Raw genomic sequence first — 15,337 nt, 5'->3', positions numbered from 1 at the left:
TACATACATATATACATATATATATATATATATATATATGCATCTCTCATGGGCATTGCAAAATAGAAATAAAAGTTAAAAATGAGAGGAAAATTTAGCAAGGGCTAACAATCCCTTAGGAAATCACATGAATTACAATCTGAGGTTCATAGAGAGACAAATCTAACGGTATAGAGAATTGATCCGTATCTTATGTTTTTTACCATCTGCCTGTCATAAGTAAATATATTCAACAATACAAAACTTTAATTGGTGTCTCTTGTTTTTAACTTTGATTGGAAGCAAAATTCAACCATACATATACAATACAAAAAAAATATATTTGTTAACAAAATCACATCAACAAAAAAAAATTCATATTTTTTCTAAATAGTGATGGGTAAAGCTTCACATAGATTTAGTTCCAAAGTTTGCCCATCATAAAAATAGAGGCTGGTGAGTGACTACTACATAATTGAAATATACCACTAAAATCAATATTTATTATTTGAAGTATGTATCACCTTAATATTGAATCATAAAATCACCACATCAATATCAATCAATCGCTCAACAATGTGAATAATACTACTGTTATAATTTAGATGGCATGTCCTTTAAAAGGCGATGACAAGATAAAGCTTGGTAAAGAACTCTCCTCTCAATTATAATTTACTCAATTGTGAACCTCAAGTTTCAACTGAACAAGTTATTTTAAAAACCAAGATATTCAACAAATTTAATTATCATCGACCCATCATCCATCAAATGCAGATCATTAAGATCAAGTTATCCTATTTTGATAGGCAAAAAATAATTAACTAAAATAGCAAGCTCCCATTCAATACAACTCTCCTTTTCCAAGTCCGTCAACTTCTTAGCAATAAGTTACCTTCTACAAAAGACTCTGAGGGCAATTTTGACACATTTCACTTTAGTTAATAAAACTATGTACATGCCACTATATGAAATTGTTTGTTTTTACTATACACAGACAGTTCGGAAGTTCGTGAACAAGTATATAAATGTAAATAATTATATTAAAGATGACTTTACAAGTATATGTGGTCTTCAAAAGCAGCCCAGCTGCTTTTGCTGAACGCAGGGGTCTTGTCACTACCAGGGAACTCCCATCTGGCAATGAGGCCATCCCAAGCCGAACTGACTAGTATAGGATAGTAAGGATGCCAACTGCAGTCTCTAACTGTCATTTGATGGCAATTAAGTCTAGCAACTTGATCTCCAGTTACCTGAAAAATTGGCAAGATAAATTTAAGCAGAACAGAACTAGTAGAAGAGGAAACAGCAAAGATCCATATCAAATGAGAAAAGCGTCAAAATAGTCTTCAGCTCTTTGCAGGATAAAGAAATCTGGGAACAATTTTAATCCTCAAAATAATGAAATACACCCTCCTATATGTAATAGAGTGGCCGGCATATCAGTTCACAAAATAGAAAATTGGAACCCCTTTAAATTAAAAATCCTACCAAAATAAGAAAAAAGAAAAATAGAAAATATACAATAAAGGAAAAACAAATATTGAAATATATTCTGAAAAAAAGAAATAAATTCCTACCTAATCGAGCACACAGGTCGGCCACTTCCCACACACGATATCATTGTATTCCCAAATTTTGTACAAGTAACAATTTAGTCCTCAGATATGAGTGGAAATAGTCCAAGCCCTAATTTAAAGAATCCAGGGACTAATTTGACAATTTTATACTCTCAGACTAAAAAGGCCCCATTAAACAGAAGGAAATATTTTGGCATTTTACTTATCTTAACTCTGAAAGAAACAAGTTGCTTAAGATGTATTCAAAAGTGTAAGAAAATGAAATCACATCCAGACAACTTGTGCCCCTAATTATACAGATCTGCAGCCATTCTATTTGAAAATTTTAGCCCCCGCATTTCCATTTAATCAAGTTCCAGCAACTAAGTTGAGCACTAGCTTTTCACATGAGAATTTATTGTAGCATCATAAGCGGGGCAGATGAAATAAAAAGAAACAAGTGGAAGAAAGGAACTGGGAAAAAAAAGTACATACCACATCATATATATAGACACTATTATCATGAGATCCTGTGTAGATGTATCTCTGTCCAGTGCTGCACAAGTATGTGATGATAAAAATAGTGAATTCTCTATATTATCGATGAAGTTCATAAAATAACGGGCACGGAAGTTTTAGTTAATGAAAAACACGGCTGATAATAAAATTCTGGACGATATGAACTGCAGAAAGTACCTGTGTGATGGGGAAAAATAGCAGCGGATCAGAGTGCGTAAAACTAAATGACCTCGGTATGTAGCCAGTGACTGATCATATGGATGACTCAGATGTTTTGCATGTGAAGGGAAATCCATCCATCTATAATCCCAATCGGATATCACAGGCCTGGGGCTGCAGCATAGGAATATAACTAGATCAAAACTTACAATAAATTAAAGTGCAAGTGAGAAACTTATCAAAGGCTTCTACCTAAGACTTTCAATGTATTATAACACCACAGCTTGATGAAGCGCATCCTTCCCGGAAGAAACTTAAAATATTCACCAGCAAGAGAAAATTTTATCTTTCACTTCATATTCAGATATTCTAAGCAAAGAAAATAAATAACTGAAGACAGCTTCTACTATCTGTAGTTCCATACTAGCATATTTAGCCACATTGGCTTTCATTTGATGACAAGAAATTGGGCACAAGTGTTATTATTCGTGTTAGAATAGAACCAGAATAATTCTTATTGATACAAAAAAAAGGGAATATAAACCCATTATAGGATCCACGGAAAGAAATAAAAATAGTATATAGTAGAAAAAATAAAACAATAATAAAAAAATCAAAGCTACAAGAATTAATAACAATTAATAGTGATTAGTAATAGCCATTAATATTATAATACTCCCTCACATATTTTCGTTGAGATAGGCAAATGCCCCAAGATGTATTATAACACTACAGCTTGATGAAGCGCGTCCTTCCTGGAAGAAACTTACAATATTTACTAGCCAGAGAAAATTTTATTTTTCACTTCATATTCAGATTTTCTAAGCAAAGAAAATAAATAACTGAAGACAGCTTCTACTAGCTATAGTTAGTTCCATACTTGCATATTTAGCCACATTGGCCTCCTTTTGATGTTTGAAGACGAGAAATTGGGAACGGATGTTATTATTCGTGTTAGAATAGAACCAGAATAATTCTTATTGATACAAAAAAGAGAATATAAACCCATTACGGGATCCACCAGTAAGGAAAGAAATAAAAATATGATATAGTGGAAAGAAATAAAACAATAATAAGAAAGCCAAAGCTACGAGAATGAATAACAATTAATAATGACTAGTAATAGCCATTAATATTCTAATACTCCCTCACATATTTTCGTTGAGATAGGCAAATGCCCCGAGATGACCGAGCAACTTTCATGCCTAAGAAGTACTGGAGAGATCTCAAGTCCTTCATTTCAAAGGAAGTAGCAAGAGTGCCTTTCACAAACTCCAATGTTGGTAGATCATTACCTGTGAGTACAATATTATTAACATAAATGATAAGAATAACAATCTGGCCACTAGAGGAATGCCGAAAAGTGTGATCCAATTGAGCTGAGTAAATTCATGGCCCACAACCACCTATGTGAACTTATCGAACCAGACTTGTGGTGATTGCTTTAGTCCATAGAGGGACTTTCGCTGTCTACACACTTGCTCCTGGGAGACACTGAGATCAAAGCTTGAAGGAAGGGACATGTATACCTCCTCTGTAAGATCGCCGTTCAGAAACACATTCTTGACATCAAGATGGAATAAGAGCCAATCCAGATTCACCTCAAGGGATAATATAACTAACATGGTGTTTAATTTGGCAATTGGAGAAAACGTCTCCTCACAGTCAACTCCGTAGTTCTGTGAGTACCCTGTGGCGACCAATCGTGTCTTGTTTCGTTCAAAGAATTGATACGCCTCGACACCGAAATCAGCGAACAAACCATGACAAAATAGCAGTAGATAGGTGGAACAAAACATAACTAAAGGCTGGTTTTATAAAAATCAAAGGAAAGCAAGCAAGATACAAGGTGATCTACTATTCAAAAGGTAGATCGTCTCTCCCACACCTTAGAAGTCGCTAAGAACACCATAAGAAGAAAACAAACAACAACCACAAAAAAATGCATGAAAAAATAAAACAAACCCTAGTTCTCCCTTAATAGAATCCTCAAACAACATTTCAAAACTTTCCTCCAAACTCCCCTCAATTCTCATCCTTGAATATGTGATTATGGTCATAGTGGACCCCACCCTTCATTTCCTTCCTCTACGCCTCTCCCAGTTCCCTCCCCTTCTTCCCGTGACAAAGGCCGACCCGACTGTTGGCCGGCGGGATTGCAATTGGCTGGTCTAGGAGGGACTGGCTGCGTACTGGGTGTAACATTACTGTCCTCTTAAAAAGTACATTGTCCTCAAGGTGGAAAGATAGAAACTATTTGTGGATCACCTCATAATGCTCCCATATTGCTTCATTGTTTGTCAGTCCTTTCCACTCAGCCAATACCTCATTCGCTCCGCTTACTCCTCGACACACTCCTTCGATCTTTAATGGCTCCAGAATCACCTCTAAATCCTCTGTCTGCGTCGGCGGTAGTGTAGATGAGGGGTGTGATCTCCAATCTATCATCTCAACTAGGATACATAGAAGACCGATTGTAGTGCAGATGATGGTGGTAACCTCAAACGGTACGCTACTGCCCCGATGCATGTCATCACCTCATAAGGCCCAAAGCATCTATGTGAAAGTTTTTCACTCCTCGTAGTCAATATCTTCTATCAGTAAGGCCTCAACTTCCCTGGTTCAAATTGCACCTCTCTCTTGTATCCATCAACTTTCCTTTACATGATTTGTTGAGCCCTCAGAAGATGCCCCTTAAGCTTTGATAGTATCCGATCCCTCTCCTCCAAGTACTAATCAACGCTAATAACGATGTAGTGTTATGCCCATAATGTATTAAGTGAGGTGGATCCCACTCATACAATATCTTGAAAGTAGTTGTTTGTGCTGCGGTGTGGTACGAAGTAGCATACTAATATTCAGCCTATGCAATCCATTTAGACCAAAACTTTGGAGTATCAGATATAAAAGAACTCAAGTATGTCTCTACACTCTTATTGAACACCTGTCTGCCCATCGGTCTGAAGATGATATGTGGTGCTCCTTTTAAGGACTGTCTCTTGCAACTTAAATAGCTCTTTCTAAAAAAGGCTGAGGAACACATTCTCTCTATCTGATACAATCGATTCCGACAACCCATGCAAATGGACTACTTCCCGATAAACACCGCCGTGACTGAGATGACAATGTAGGGATGTCGTAATGGAATGAAATGTGCATACTTAAGCAATCCACGACTATCATAATCACTGTGAATCCTTCTGACAGTAGCAATCTCTCGATAAAATTCATTGTCACTTCCTCCCAAACCTACTCCGATAATGCTAATAGTTGTAGCAACCTTCTGGTGTCGTGGTCAAGTATATGTGCCACCGGCACACATCACATCTTGGCATCATGTCCTCTACATCTCTGCGCATCTCTACCCAATAAAGTTCTGCCGTCAGGCGACTGTGTAGGTCTTCAACACCCTTGAATCTTCGCCGATCGCACTGCCATAAAACTTTTGTAATAACCTGAGAATATACTCTGACGACTTGGGTAGCACGAATCACCACCGGTGGAGCAACTGTTGTCCCGTCAATGCATATTCTGGATGATTATTCAAATCCTGTAGCAATTCAACCCTTATTTTCCCCAGCTCCTTATCCCATTCGCTCTCCTATCTCAAGGCCCCACAATCTAGGACAAAGGGTACCGATAGGGCCGTCAATTGGGGTTCCTCCACCTTTCTCGACAGTGCGACAACTCCCTTGTTATTTAATCCTGACCAGTATTGAACCTCGAACCTCAATAGCTTGGATAGACATCTTTGATTCTCCTAAGTCACCGTCTGCTATTCCAAAAGGTACTTTAACTCCTCTAATTTATCCTGACCAAGAAATATCGTCCCAACAGGTAGGGTCGATACTTCTGAATGGCCAAGACAATCACCATCAGTTCCAATCTATATACTGACTTTAGCCTCGCTCTGACTGTAAGAACCTGACTGAAGTGGACAATCGACCGTCGATCCTGCATGAGTTCTACTCCTAATTCGTATCCTCAAGCATCCGTCTCCACCACAAATGGTTGATCCTGCATGAGTACTGCTCCTAATCTGTATCTTGACGCATCCGTCTCCACCACAAATGATTTACTGAAATCTAGAAACGCTAATACTGGTACGCTAGTCATCGACCTCTTTAGATACTCAAATGACTATGTGGCTGCTCCCCCCAATTGAAGTTGTCTTTCTTCAATTACTCCGTCAATGGCCATGTTATCGTGCCATATCGTCTCACGAACTTCAGGTAGTAGCCTGTGAATCTTCTAAACTCTAAATTCCTCGGTAAGGGCTAATCAACCATAGCCTTTTTCTTGGATTGATCCATTGCTACCTCCATCTTGGTCACCACATGTCCTAGGTACTCCACCTGTAACTGAGCAAATAACATTTCTTCAAGTTAGCATATACTTGGTGCTCCCTCAAAATCTCCAGGATTGTCCTCAGGTGCCCACACGATCTGTCTCCGTACGACTGTAGATCAAGATATCATCGAAGAAATCGAGGATAAATTTCTAAAGATAAAGTTGAAAAACCCTATTCATAAGAGATTGAAATGTCGTAAGGGCGTTGGTGCGGCCAAATGACATCACTAAGAGCTCATAATGTCCTTCACGTGTCCTAAATGTTGTATTGTGCACATCCGCTGGCTTCATCCTGATTTGGTGGTACCCTGACTTAAAATCGATTTTTGAGAAAATGACTGCTCCATAAAGCTCATCAAGCAAGTCATCAATCACAAGAATAGGAAACTTGTCCAACACAATTTCCTTGTTAAAAGCCCCGTAATCCACACACAATCTCCAACTACCATCATTTTTCTTCACCAACAGGACAAGTCTGGAAAAATAGCTTACAATAGGCCTGATAATCCCAGCCCCGAGCATGTCCCGGCCCAACTTCTCTATCTCATCCTTTTGAATCTAGGGGTATCTGTATGGTCTGACTTTAATGGGAGAATACCCTCCGTCAATGTAATAGTGTGCTCGTGCTCCCTCCGAAGTGGCAACCCGCTTGGCTGTTGAAAAAACATCAGTAAACTACTGTAGCATCTGTCGAATCCCCCTCCAAAACTCTGCCAACTCTGAATCTTGAACCTCCTAAATGCTCTACAATTCCACAAAGTAACCCAATCTTGCTCCCCAAATCAACTTGACCATGATTTTGAGCAACACCATGATTTTGCATAAGCTAGCAACTCCTACTCTCCACTTGGAACTCCATCGTTAAGGACTTCCAATCCACCTTCATCTCTCCCAATATTCACAGTCACTTCATCTCCAGAATCACATATGTGCTGCCCAAATCTAAAGTTTTCCACCACCTGTAGATCTTGCAGTGTAAGAACCAATTCCTTGCAAATTCTTCGACTTTTCTCCACCTTCCTTATCCCCATCATGACACCAAAGCTCCCTGTAGTCACTAGCCTCAGCCCTAGCTTCTCCATTACCTAATTTGAGATAAAGTTGTGTGGCCCACCACCTGTAAATCATGCAGTGTCAGAACCAATCCCTTGTAAATTCCTCGACTTTTCCCCACCTTTCCTATCCCCATCATAACACCAAAGCTCCCTGTAGTCACTAGCTTCAGCCCAAGCTTCTCCACAACCTGATTTGAGATAAAATTATGTGTGGCCCCGCTATCCAACAACACCACAATTGGTTATTCCCGGATCCATCCCCTCACCTTCATGGTATGATTTATTCCCGGATCCATCCCCTCACCTTCATGGTATGATTCAGGGTAAATCCTACCACCAAATTGAGGAACACATCCGTCACATCTAAATGCAGATGCTCCTCCTCCGCTGCTTCCTCTTCTGATTTCTCATTCTTTATATACTCCTCTTGAACTAAAAGAAGCTAAAGGGCGCGCTCCTTGCAATGATGTCATGGGGCGTATTTCTCGTCATAGCAGCAACACAATCCTTTGACTCTTTTGTCCTACAATTTTGTATCTATGAGGCACTTGAAATTACCTTTGGACCGGGGTCAGGTACTCTTCTACTTTGACATCTCTTTCTGAAATGACACCGTCTAGGTCCTTGGTGCCATGGCTGTCATGGTGCACTGTAGATCCCCTGGTGTGTAGCCTTTGTCGATCTTATTCACCTGTTTCTTATCCTCTATTATCTGGTTGAGCTCCATCATTTCCCTCAATCCACGTAGTCTCGAGGGGCGGATGGATGCTCGAAATGTCGGGCTTCAGGCCTTTCAAGTTTCCTTCCAAGCCTACTGCAAAATCCCCTCAACCTCCCTGATAATAGCTCGAACTTCTCTCGATACACTATAACTATCCCCTCCTAAGTTCGAACATAAAATTGCTCGTATAGATCTCCTTCTCGAATGACTCGGAAACGTTCTAACAAGCAATCCTTAAACTCCTACCATGAGTGTATCAAATACCTTGCCTCCATCGACTGGAACCACGCTAAAGAATTCCCCTCCAAGCATAATCATGTTGTCATGAGCTTCTCTTCCTCAGTCAACCAGTTGATTGCAAAATATCGCTTCACCTGATACACCCATCCATATGCATCCTCCCATTCGAAGATTGACATCTTCAGTTTCATGAACCTTGCATCTCCACCCCAACCTTCTCTTCCTCCGATATTTCCCACCATGGGCGCCTAGGTGGAACTCCCTCATTTGGTCATATGCATATCTCACTCTCGAATCCCTCCTTCATCGTGCTCTTCTGTGCCCCTCTCACCATCTCTTATCCACTTTTTGGCTCATCCCCTCCATCAAAAGTCTCCACTCCCCCCTCTCGGAGTCCTAGGGGGACGATCTTGTAGGTAGATGAGGTTTTATTCATTGTCTTCTTGCTCGATCTCCTTCCCTTTTGACCTAGCCAAAGATTTGCGGATCAACACTCAGTTAGAATTGACAATTGGAGCGATTAGCATGAACTTGGCTTGCATCTTCATGAGCTTTTTCATTATCCCCCACATTTCTCATATGCTTTCGAATTCATCCTCCATTAGACTTTCAATGGAAGAAAACCTGTCCTCCATGTTGGCGTATCTCTCTTTCAGTTCTAATTTGATTAGCCCTGCCTCGCCTTCTAGCACATCAACTTTGTTTGCTGTCATCTCATCAAGATCTATGCTCTGATACGAATTTGATATGCCTCGACACCAAAATCAACGAACAAACTACGACGAAATCGCAGTAGATAGGTGAAAAAAACACAACTAAAGGCTGCTCTTACAAAAATCAAAAGAAAACAAGCAAAATACATGGCTGATTACTATTCGAGAGGTAGGCCGTCTCTCCCACACCCTAGACGCTGCTAGGAACACCACAAGAAGAAAGCAAACTACAATCACAAAAAATATGATGAAAATAAACAAATCTTAGGTTTCCCTTTAATAGAATCCTCATACAACATTTGAAAACTTTCCTTCTAAACTTCCCTCCAAACTCTCCTCAATTTCTCCTCATTGACTACGTGATTATGGATCTAGTGGACCCCACCCCATCCTTTCCTTCCTGTGCGCCTCGCCTGGCTCTCTCCCCTTCTTCCCGCAACAAAGGCCAACTTGTCTATGGGTCGTCGGGATTACAATCAGTCCGTCCAGGAGGGATTGGCTGCGCGCTGGGCGTAACAAGGATCCATCTAAGTTAAAATTGATGCTAAAAATCCATCGACATCCCACAACTTTCTTACCCTGAGTAAGGTCAACGAAGTCCCAAATATGGTTCCGCCGAAGGGCATTCATCTCCTCCATTACGACAACCTTCAAGGCTCGGTCTGCTAGTGCAACCTCAATAATAGATGGGAGCGGATGATTAGTCAGAGCAGCAACATATACTTTGTAGGCGATAAACTGCAGAAAGAAACATAATTTTCCATGGGTTAGAGAGAGCATGCCTGATTGCATACCTTACTAGAGGAAATCACTTCCTCATTTGAAGTTGGAGTAACGCTGAGGATGCACCTGGAGGAGATTCAAGGTATTGCAAGCAGATAACGAGCTCCACAGTAGGTGCATCGGAACGAGTTCGTCGCGCTTAGACATGGAGAGTGGGAGGAGGATGTGGTGGAACAAAAGGTATAGAGAGCTCATCGGTGGTAGGAGATGGTGGAATCAAAGAGACAGAGGACTCCTTGGTGGTAGGAGAAGTAAAGGGTACATCCACGGGAGTAGGGTAAATAAAAGTTTCCAAGTACTCTAGCTCCCCCACTGGAGAGTTAGGAAAATAGAAAAATGAAACATCAGAACTCACATACTTTATTTGTAATCGGATCAAGACATTGATAGCCTTTTTGAGTGGCAGAGTATTCGAGGAAAACACATTGTATGGACATAGGAACAAGTATACTCTGAGTTGGGGCCGTGTTTGGGATAAAGATCGTGCACCCAAAATTTTTGGGATTTAAAGTGGAGAAGACTCGATTGGTAGGAAAGAATGACCTCAAGACGGCTAAAGGGGTTCGGAAGTTGTGAATTTTTTAGGGAACTCCATCAAAATGATAAGTGGTGGTAAGTATGACTTTATTCCAAAAACGTTTTGAGACATTAAATTGAAACATAATGAAGCGAGCAATGTTGAGATGTCCGTTTTTCCTTTAGACTACCCCATTTTGTTGAGTGTTCGTACACGAGCTATGGTGGAGAATGTCCTTATTTACCAAGAGTTAAGAAATTCACGACCATTTTCGGTCTGAAGGACTTGAATTTGAGTTATGAATTTGGTCAAAATAAAAGTGTAGAAGTTTTTTAAGGTGATTGCAACTTCAGATTTGTCTTTTAAAATATAGACCTAAGCCATCTAAGTGTGGTCATCAATTAATGTAAGAAACCACCATTTATTGGTGTAGCTAGGAGTGCAAGAGGACCCCCATAAATCACTGTGAATAAGTGAAAAAAGGAGCAAAGGCGTGTAAGTGTGGGGTGGATAATGAACACGATGTTTAGCTAACTGATAGCTCTCACATTTGAAATTAAAAGGATTTTTATTAGTAAACTTCAACGGATACAATTGTTTTAGACAATAGGATGACTCAAACGACAGTGCAACAACATAATAAGACATTCAGTGGACTGAAAAAAAAACTGCAACTATTAGTTGGAGTGTCCTCGTTTCCAAGTTTTTCTATTGAAAGAACTGAAGCCCGACTACCAGATTAATAGTTCCACTCATCTTCCCCGAATGACGATCCTGAAAGAACAACAGAAGAAGAATGAACAACACAATCAATGTCATATGTCAACTTACTGACAAACAAAATGTTACACTTCAGTAGAGATACATGTAACACAGATTCCAGTGTTAAGACCTGTTGTTAAAACCGCAAACCCTTTACCAGCAATGAAACTGTGGGAGCCGTCAACAATTTTAGCAATATCTTTCCTTGAGTGTAAATAATATGTCGAGAAGGCTTGAGAGCATACAATCATATGTTTCATGAAACCTGAATCAATAATCCATGGCCTAGAATAGGTAACAAAAGTGAGTGCCATAAGATTAATACCTTAACAATGTGGGAGGTCAGAAGAGAGCTGACTGGGTCCAAGCAGCCTGCTTAAGTGCTTGATTTGACTGTTAACAGAATCGAAGGATCCCATAATATTTCGAGTAAAGGCTGGCAGTATCGTGGTGGATTCAAATGTCGTAGTGAAACCCTTGACAACAAAGGATTTGGTTGAAGGTTTGTATACAGGTTTCCCGTGGAGATTTCAACACTCGTCTAGAGTGTGGTTGGGTTTGTGACAGTAATCACAAGTGAGGTGACCAGCCCAGGGTAAGATGCCGAGACATAGGAGGATCTTTTAGGCTAGACAGCGGCAGACCTGTGATCGAGGATGGACTTGGCTGCTAAAAACAACACTGAAAAATAACAGCTAGGAAAAAATATCCTGCATGAAAACAACCCCGAAAACAACAGCTGGAAACAACCCTTAAGGGTCGGCTGGAGAAGGACCTGGTTGTTGGACACAACCAAAAAACAGCAGCCGGGGAAAAAAAATCCTACGGGGAAACATCCTTGAAAACAACTAGAAAGAATCATGAAGAGTCAGCTGGAGAAGAATCAGTCGGCGGGTGAGATCTCCGACTGCTAATAGAACCTGGATAATACTTATTGATACAAAAAAGGGTATATAAACCAATTAATCCACCACTAAGGAAAGAAATAAAAATAGAATACAGTAAAAAAGAAAAAAGCAATAATAAAAAAGCCAAATCTAATAACTCAGAAATATAACATAAATTAATAACGGCTAGTAATAGCCATTAATATTCTATTAATTCAATATGAATGTGGAAATGACTTGGTGGTGGTTTAGAATTTTGAGCATTGGGATTCCAGCCCAGTTGAGTTAAATAATGTTCTCTCCATTCAAAAGATTATCAAGCTTTGGATGTTTGAATTAAAAGGCATCATTATTGAAGGGGGCAATGTCAATATTATTAAGCTTTGTAGAAACACTATGGAGACGAGACATTGGTAAAGTTGGCCACAAATTGCATCAGAGTTTGCTTCTCACATTATTCAGATAGGTTTTCCTCATCCACACAAAGAGAGATTGCAATAAGATGGCTCACTTTTGTGTTAAGCTTGATTTAGGAAATAGTTTTGTCTTAAAAGCATGTAAACATTGCTCTGTCCATTCAAAAGATTATCAAGCTTAAGATGTTTGAAGTAAAAGAGAACATTATTGAAGGGGGGAAATGCCAATATTAGCAAGCTTTTTAGAAACACTATGACAACGAGACATTGGTAAGTTCGGCCACAAATTGCATCAGAGTTTGCCTTCTTCATATTTTTCAGACAAAATTTGTTTATCTACACACAGAGATTACAATAATGCGACTCATTTTTGTGCTAAGCTTGCTCTAGGAAATAGTTGTCTTAAAGAATGTACACGAAAATAACGTTCTTTCTTCTATACTTGCAGATGATAGGTCACATCTTTGTCAATGATTGGGTGTATTAATGCACTATATTGTATTCTTTAATTTAGTAACGATATATATGCAATTTCATGAAGATAAAACAACAACAACAAAGCCAAAATCCCACTACGTGGAGTAGGCTACATGAATCCTTTTACTTCATTGCGTCCTATCTAGTGTCATTTTTTCATTTAGTTCTAATAAATTAAGATCATTTTTTATACAAAAAGCCCAAGTCTTCCTAGCTCTACCTCTGTCTTTCTTAACATAAGTCGAATCTAAAACATCTCTCCTAATCAGATCATCAGATGGTTGATGTTTAATGTGACCAAACCATCTAAGACGACTTTCTCTAATTTTGTTTGTCACAGAAGCTACACCAACCTATCACGGATATATTCATTTCGCATTTTATCTCTAATTGTAAAGCCACTCATCCACCTAATCATTCTCATCTCGGCAACACTTAACTTAGTATTATGCTTCTCTTTTAAAGGCCAACATTTCAGCGCCATAGAGCATTGCAGGTCTCACCACCGTCTTTTAAAATTTTCTTTTCAATCTAAGCGGTACTTTTCTATCACATGAAAGACTCGAAGCATTCCTCTACTTCAACCAACCAACTTGAATTCTACTATTAACATCCCCATCTATATCACCATTGTTTTGAACAACAGACCCAAGAGACCCAAGATATCTAAATATCTAAATCATTCACTTAATAATTTGATCACCCAACATTACACTTTTGTCACTAGAGCTACTACTACTAAAATTACATTCCATTTATTTAGTTTTAGTTCTAGTCAAATGAAGACCTTTAGACTCCAATGTATCCCTCCATAATTCAAGTTTTTCCTGAATTCAAGTTTTTCCTGGGCTTTTTCTCTCGTCTTATCCACAAAAAAGATATCATCAACAAAGAGCATCACCAAGGTACATCCTCCTGTAAATGTCCAGTAAGACCATCCATAACTAAAGCAAAAAGATATGGGATTAAAGCCGATCCCTAATGTAATCCAAAAGAAATAGGAAAATATTTGGTCAATCCTCCTTAAGTTCGAACACAAGTAACAACTCTAGTATACATATCTTTAATGACTTGAATATAAGTCATATCAACACCTTTCTTCTCAAGAACTCTCCAAAGTATATCTTTCGAAACTTTATCGTAAGCTTTTTCTAAATCAATAAAAATCAAATGTAGATTCTCGTTATTATCTCTGAACTTTTCCATCAAACCTCTCAATAAATTTATAGCTTACATAGTAGACCTGCCCAGCAAAAATCCAAATTGATTATAAGAAATCTTGTAATACGTCTTAACCTAGGTTCAATTACCCTCTCCCATAATTTTAAAGTATGACACATCAACTTGATTCCTTTATAATTTGCACACTCTTGTGCATCCCCTTTATTCATAAAAATAGGGACCAAAATACTCTTCCTCTACTCCTCGGGTATCTTTTTAGTTTTTAAAATAATATTAAAGAGTTTAGTAAGCAAAAAAACTCCCAAATCTCCTAAATATTTCCACACTACACTTCAATTGGGATATCATCAGGTCCTACAGATTTTCCACCCTTGGTTTTCTTTAAAGCCTCGTCAACTTCCTTTTAACTAATGCAGCAGTAAAAATGAAACATTTTATTATTATTAACGATATTAAGATCACTAAGGTCGATCGTATTTTTAGAAACTTCATTCAAAAGTTTATGAAAATAACTCACCCACCTATGTTGAATATCTTTCTCTAAGAAAAGCACTTTTTGATTTTCAACTTTAATACACTTTGCTTGAGTTAAATCTTTACATTTCTTTTCTATTTGTTTGGCTAGTTTATACATATATTTTTCACCCTCCATAGTATCTAATCTATTATAAAGATCATTAAAAACAGAATTTTTAGCGGCACTGATTGTTCTTTTAGACTCTCTGCGGACTGTTTGATATTTTTCCCAGTTTTCTAAGCTTTTACATTTAAACTAATTTTTATAACATAACTTCTTATATTTCATTTTTTTTTGCACAATATTATTCCACCACCAACTATTTTTATTTATAGAAACTTTTTCTTTTGATTCTTCAAGTACATCTTTTGTTAATTATTTAATAGTGTTTGCTATTTTATCCCACATAACATTTGCTTCTTTATGAGCATCCTAAATTTTGAAATCTTAAATTTTACTCATGAAAATAATTTTGTGTCTTTTAAGTTCGCTCATCTAATTCTA

The 15,337-nt window shown here is 38.4% G+C and overlaps 1 protein-coding gene across 2 annotated transcripts in view; it reads right to left on the bottom strand.

The window, feature by feature from the left end:
* Positions 1–786: 786 nt before the first annotated feature.
* Positions 787–15,337, bottom strand: part of LOC110031857 (LEC14B homolog) — a gene marked incomplete at its 5' end in the record, with an annotated part of 32,566 nt that continues 18,015 nt past the window's right edge. Inside the window, 3 exon segments of one of the 2 annotated variants that reach the window (XM_020735279.1) lie at positions 787–1,229; positions 2,031–2,091; positions 2,232–2,390. In XM_020735279.1, coding sequence (XP_020590938.1) covers positions 1,032–1,229; positions 2,031–2,091; positions 2,232–2,390 — 418 coding nt within the window. 2 annotated transcript variants of the gene reach the window in all.

This window comes from Phalaenopsis equestris, unplaced genomic scaffold (genome assembly GCF_001263595.1).
Source record: "Phalaenopsis equestris unplaced genomic scaffold, ASM126359v1 Scaffold000854, whole genome shotgun sequence".
Lineage (NCBI taxonomy): Eukaryota > Viridiplantae > Streptophyta > Magnoliopsida > Asparagales > Orchidaceae > Phalaenopsis > Phalaenopsis equestris.
This window is presented reverse-complemented; position numbering and strand designations above follow the sequence as displayed.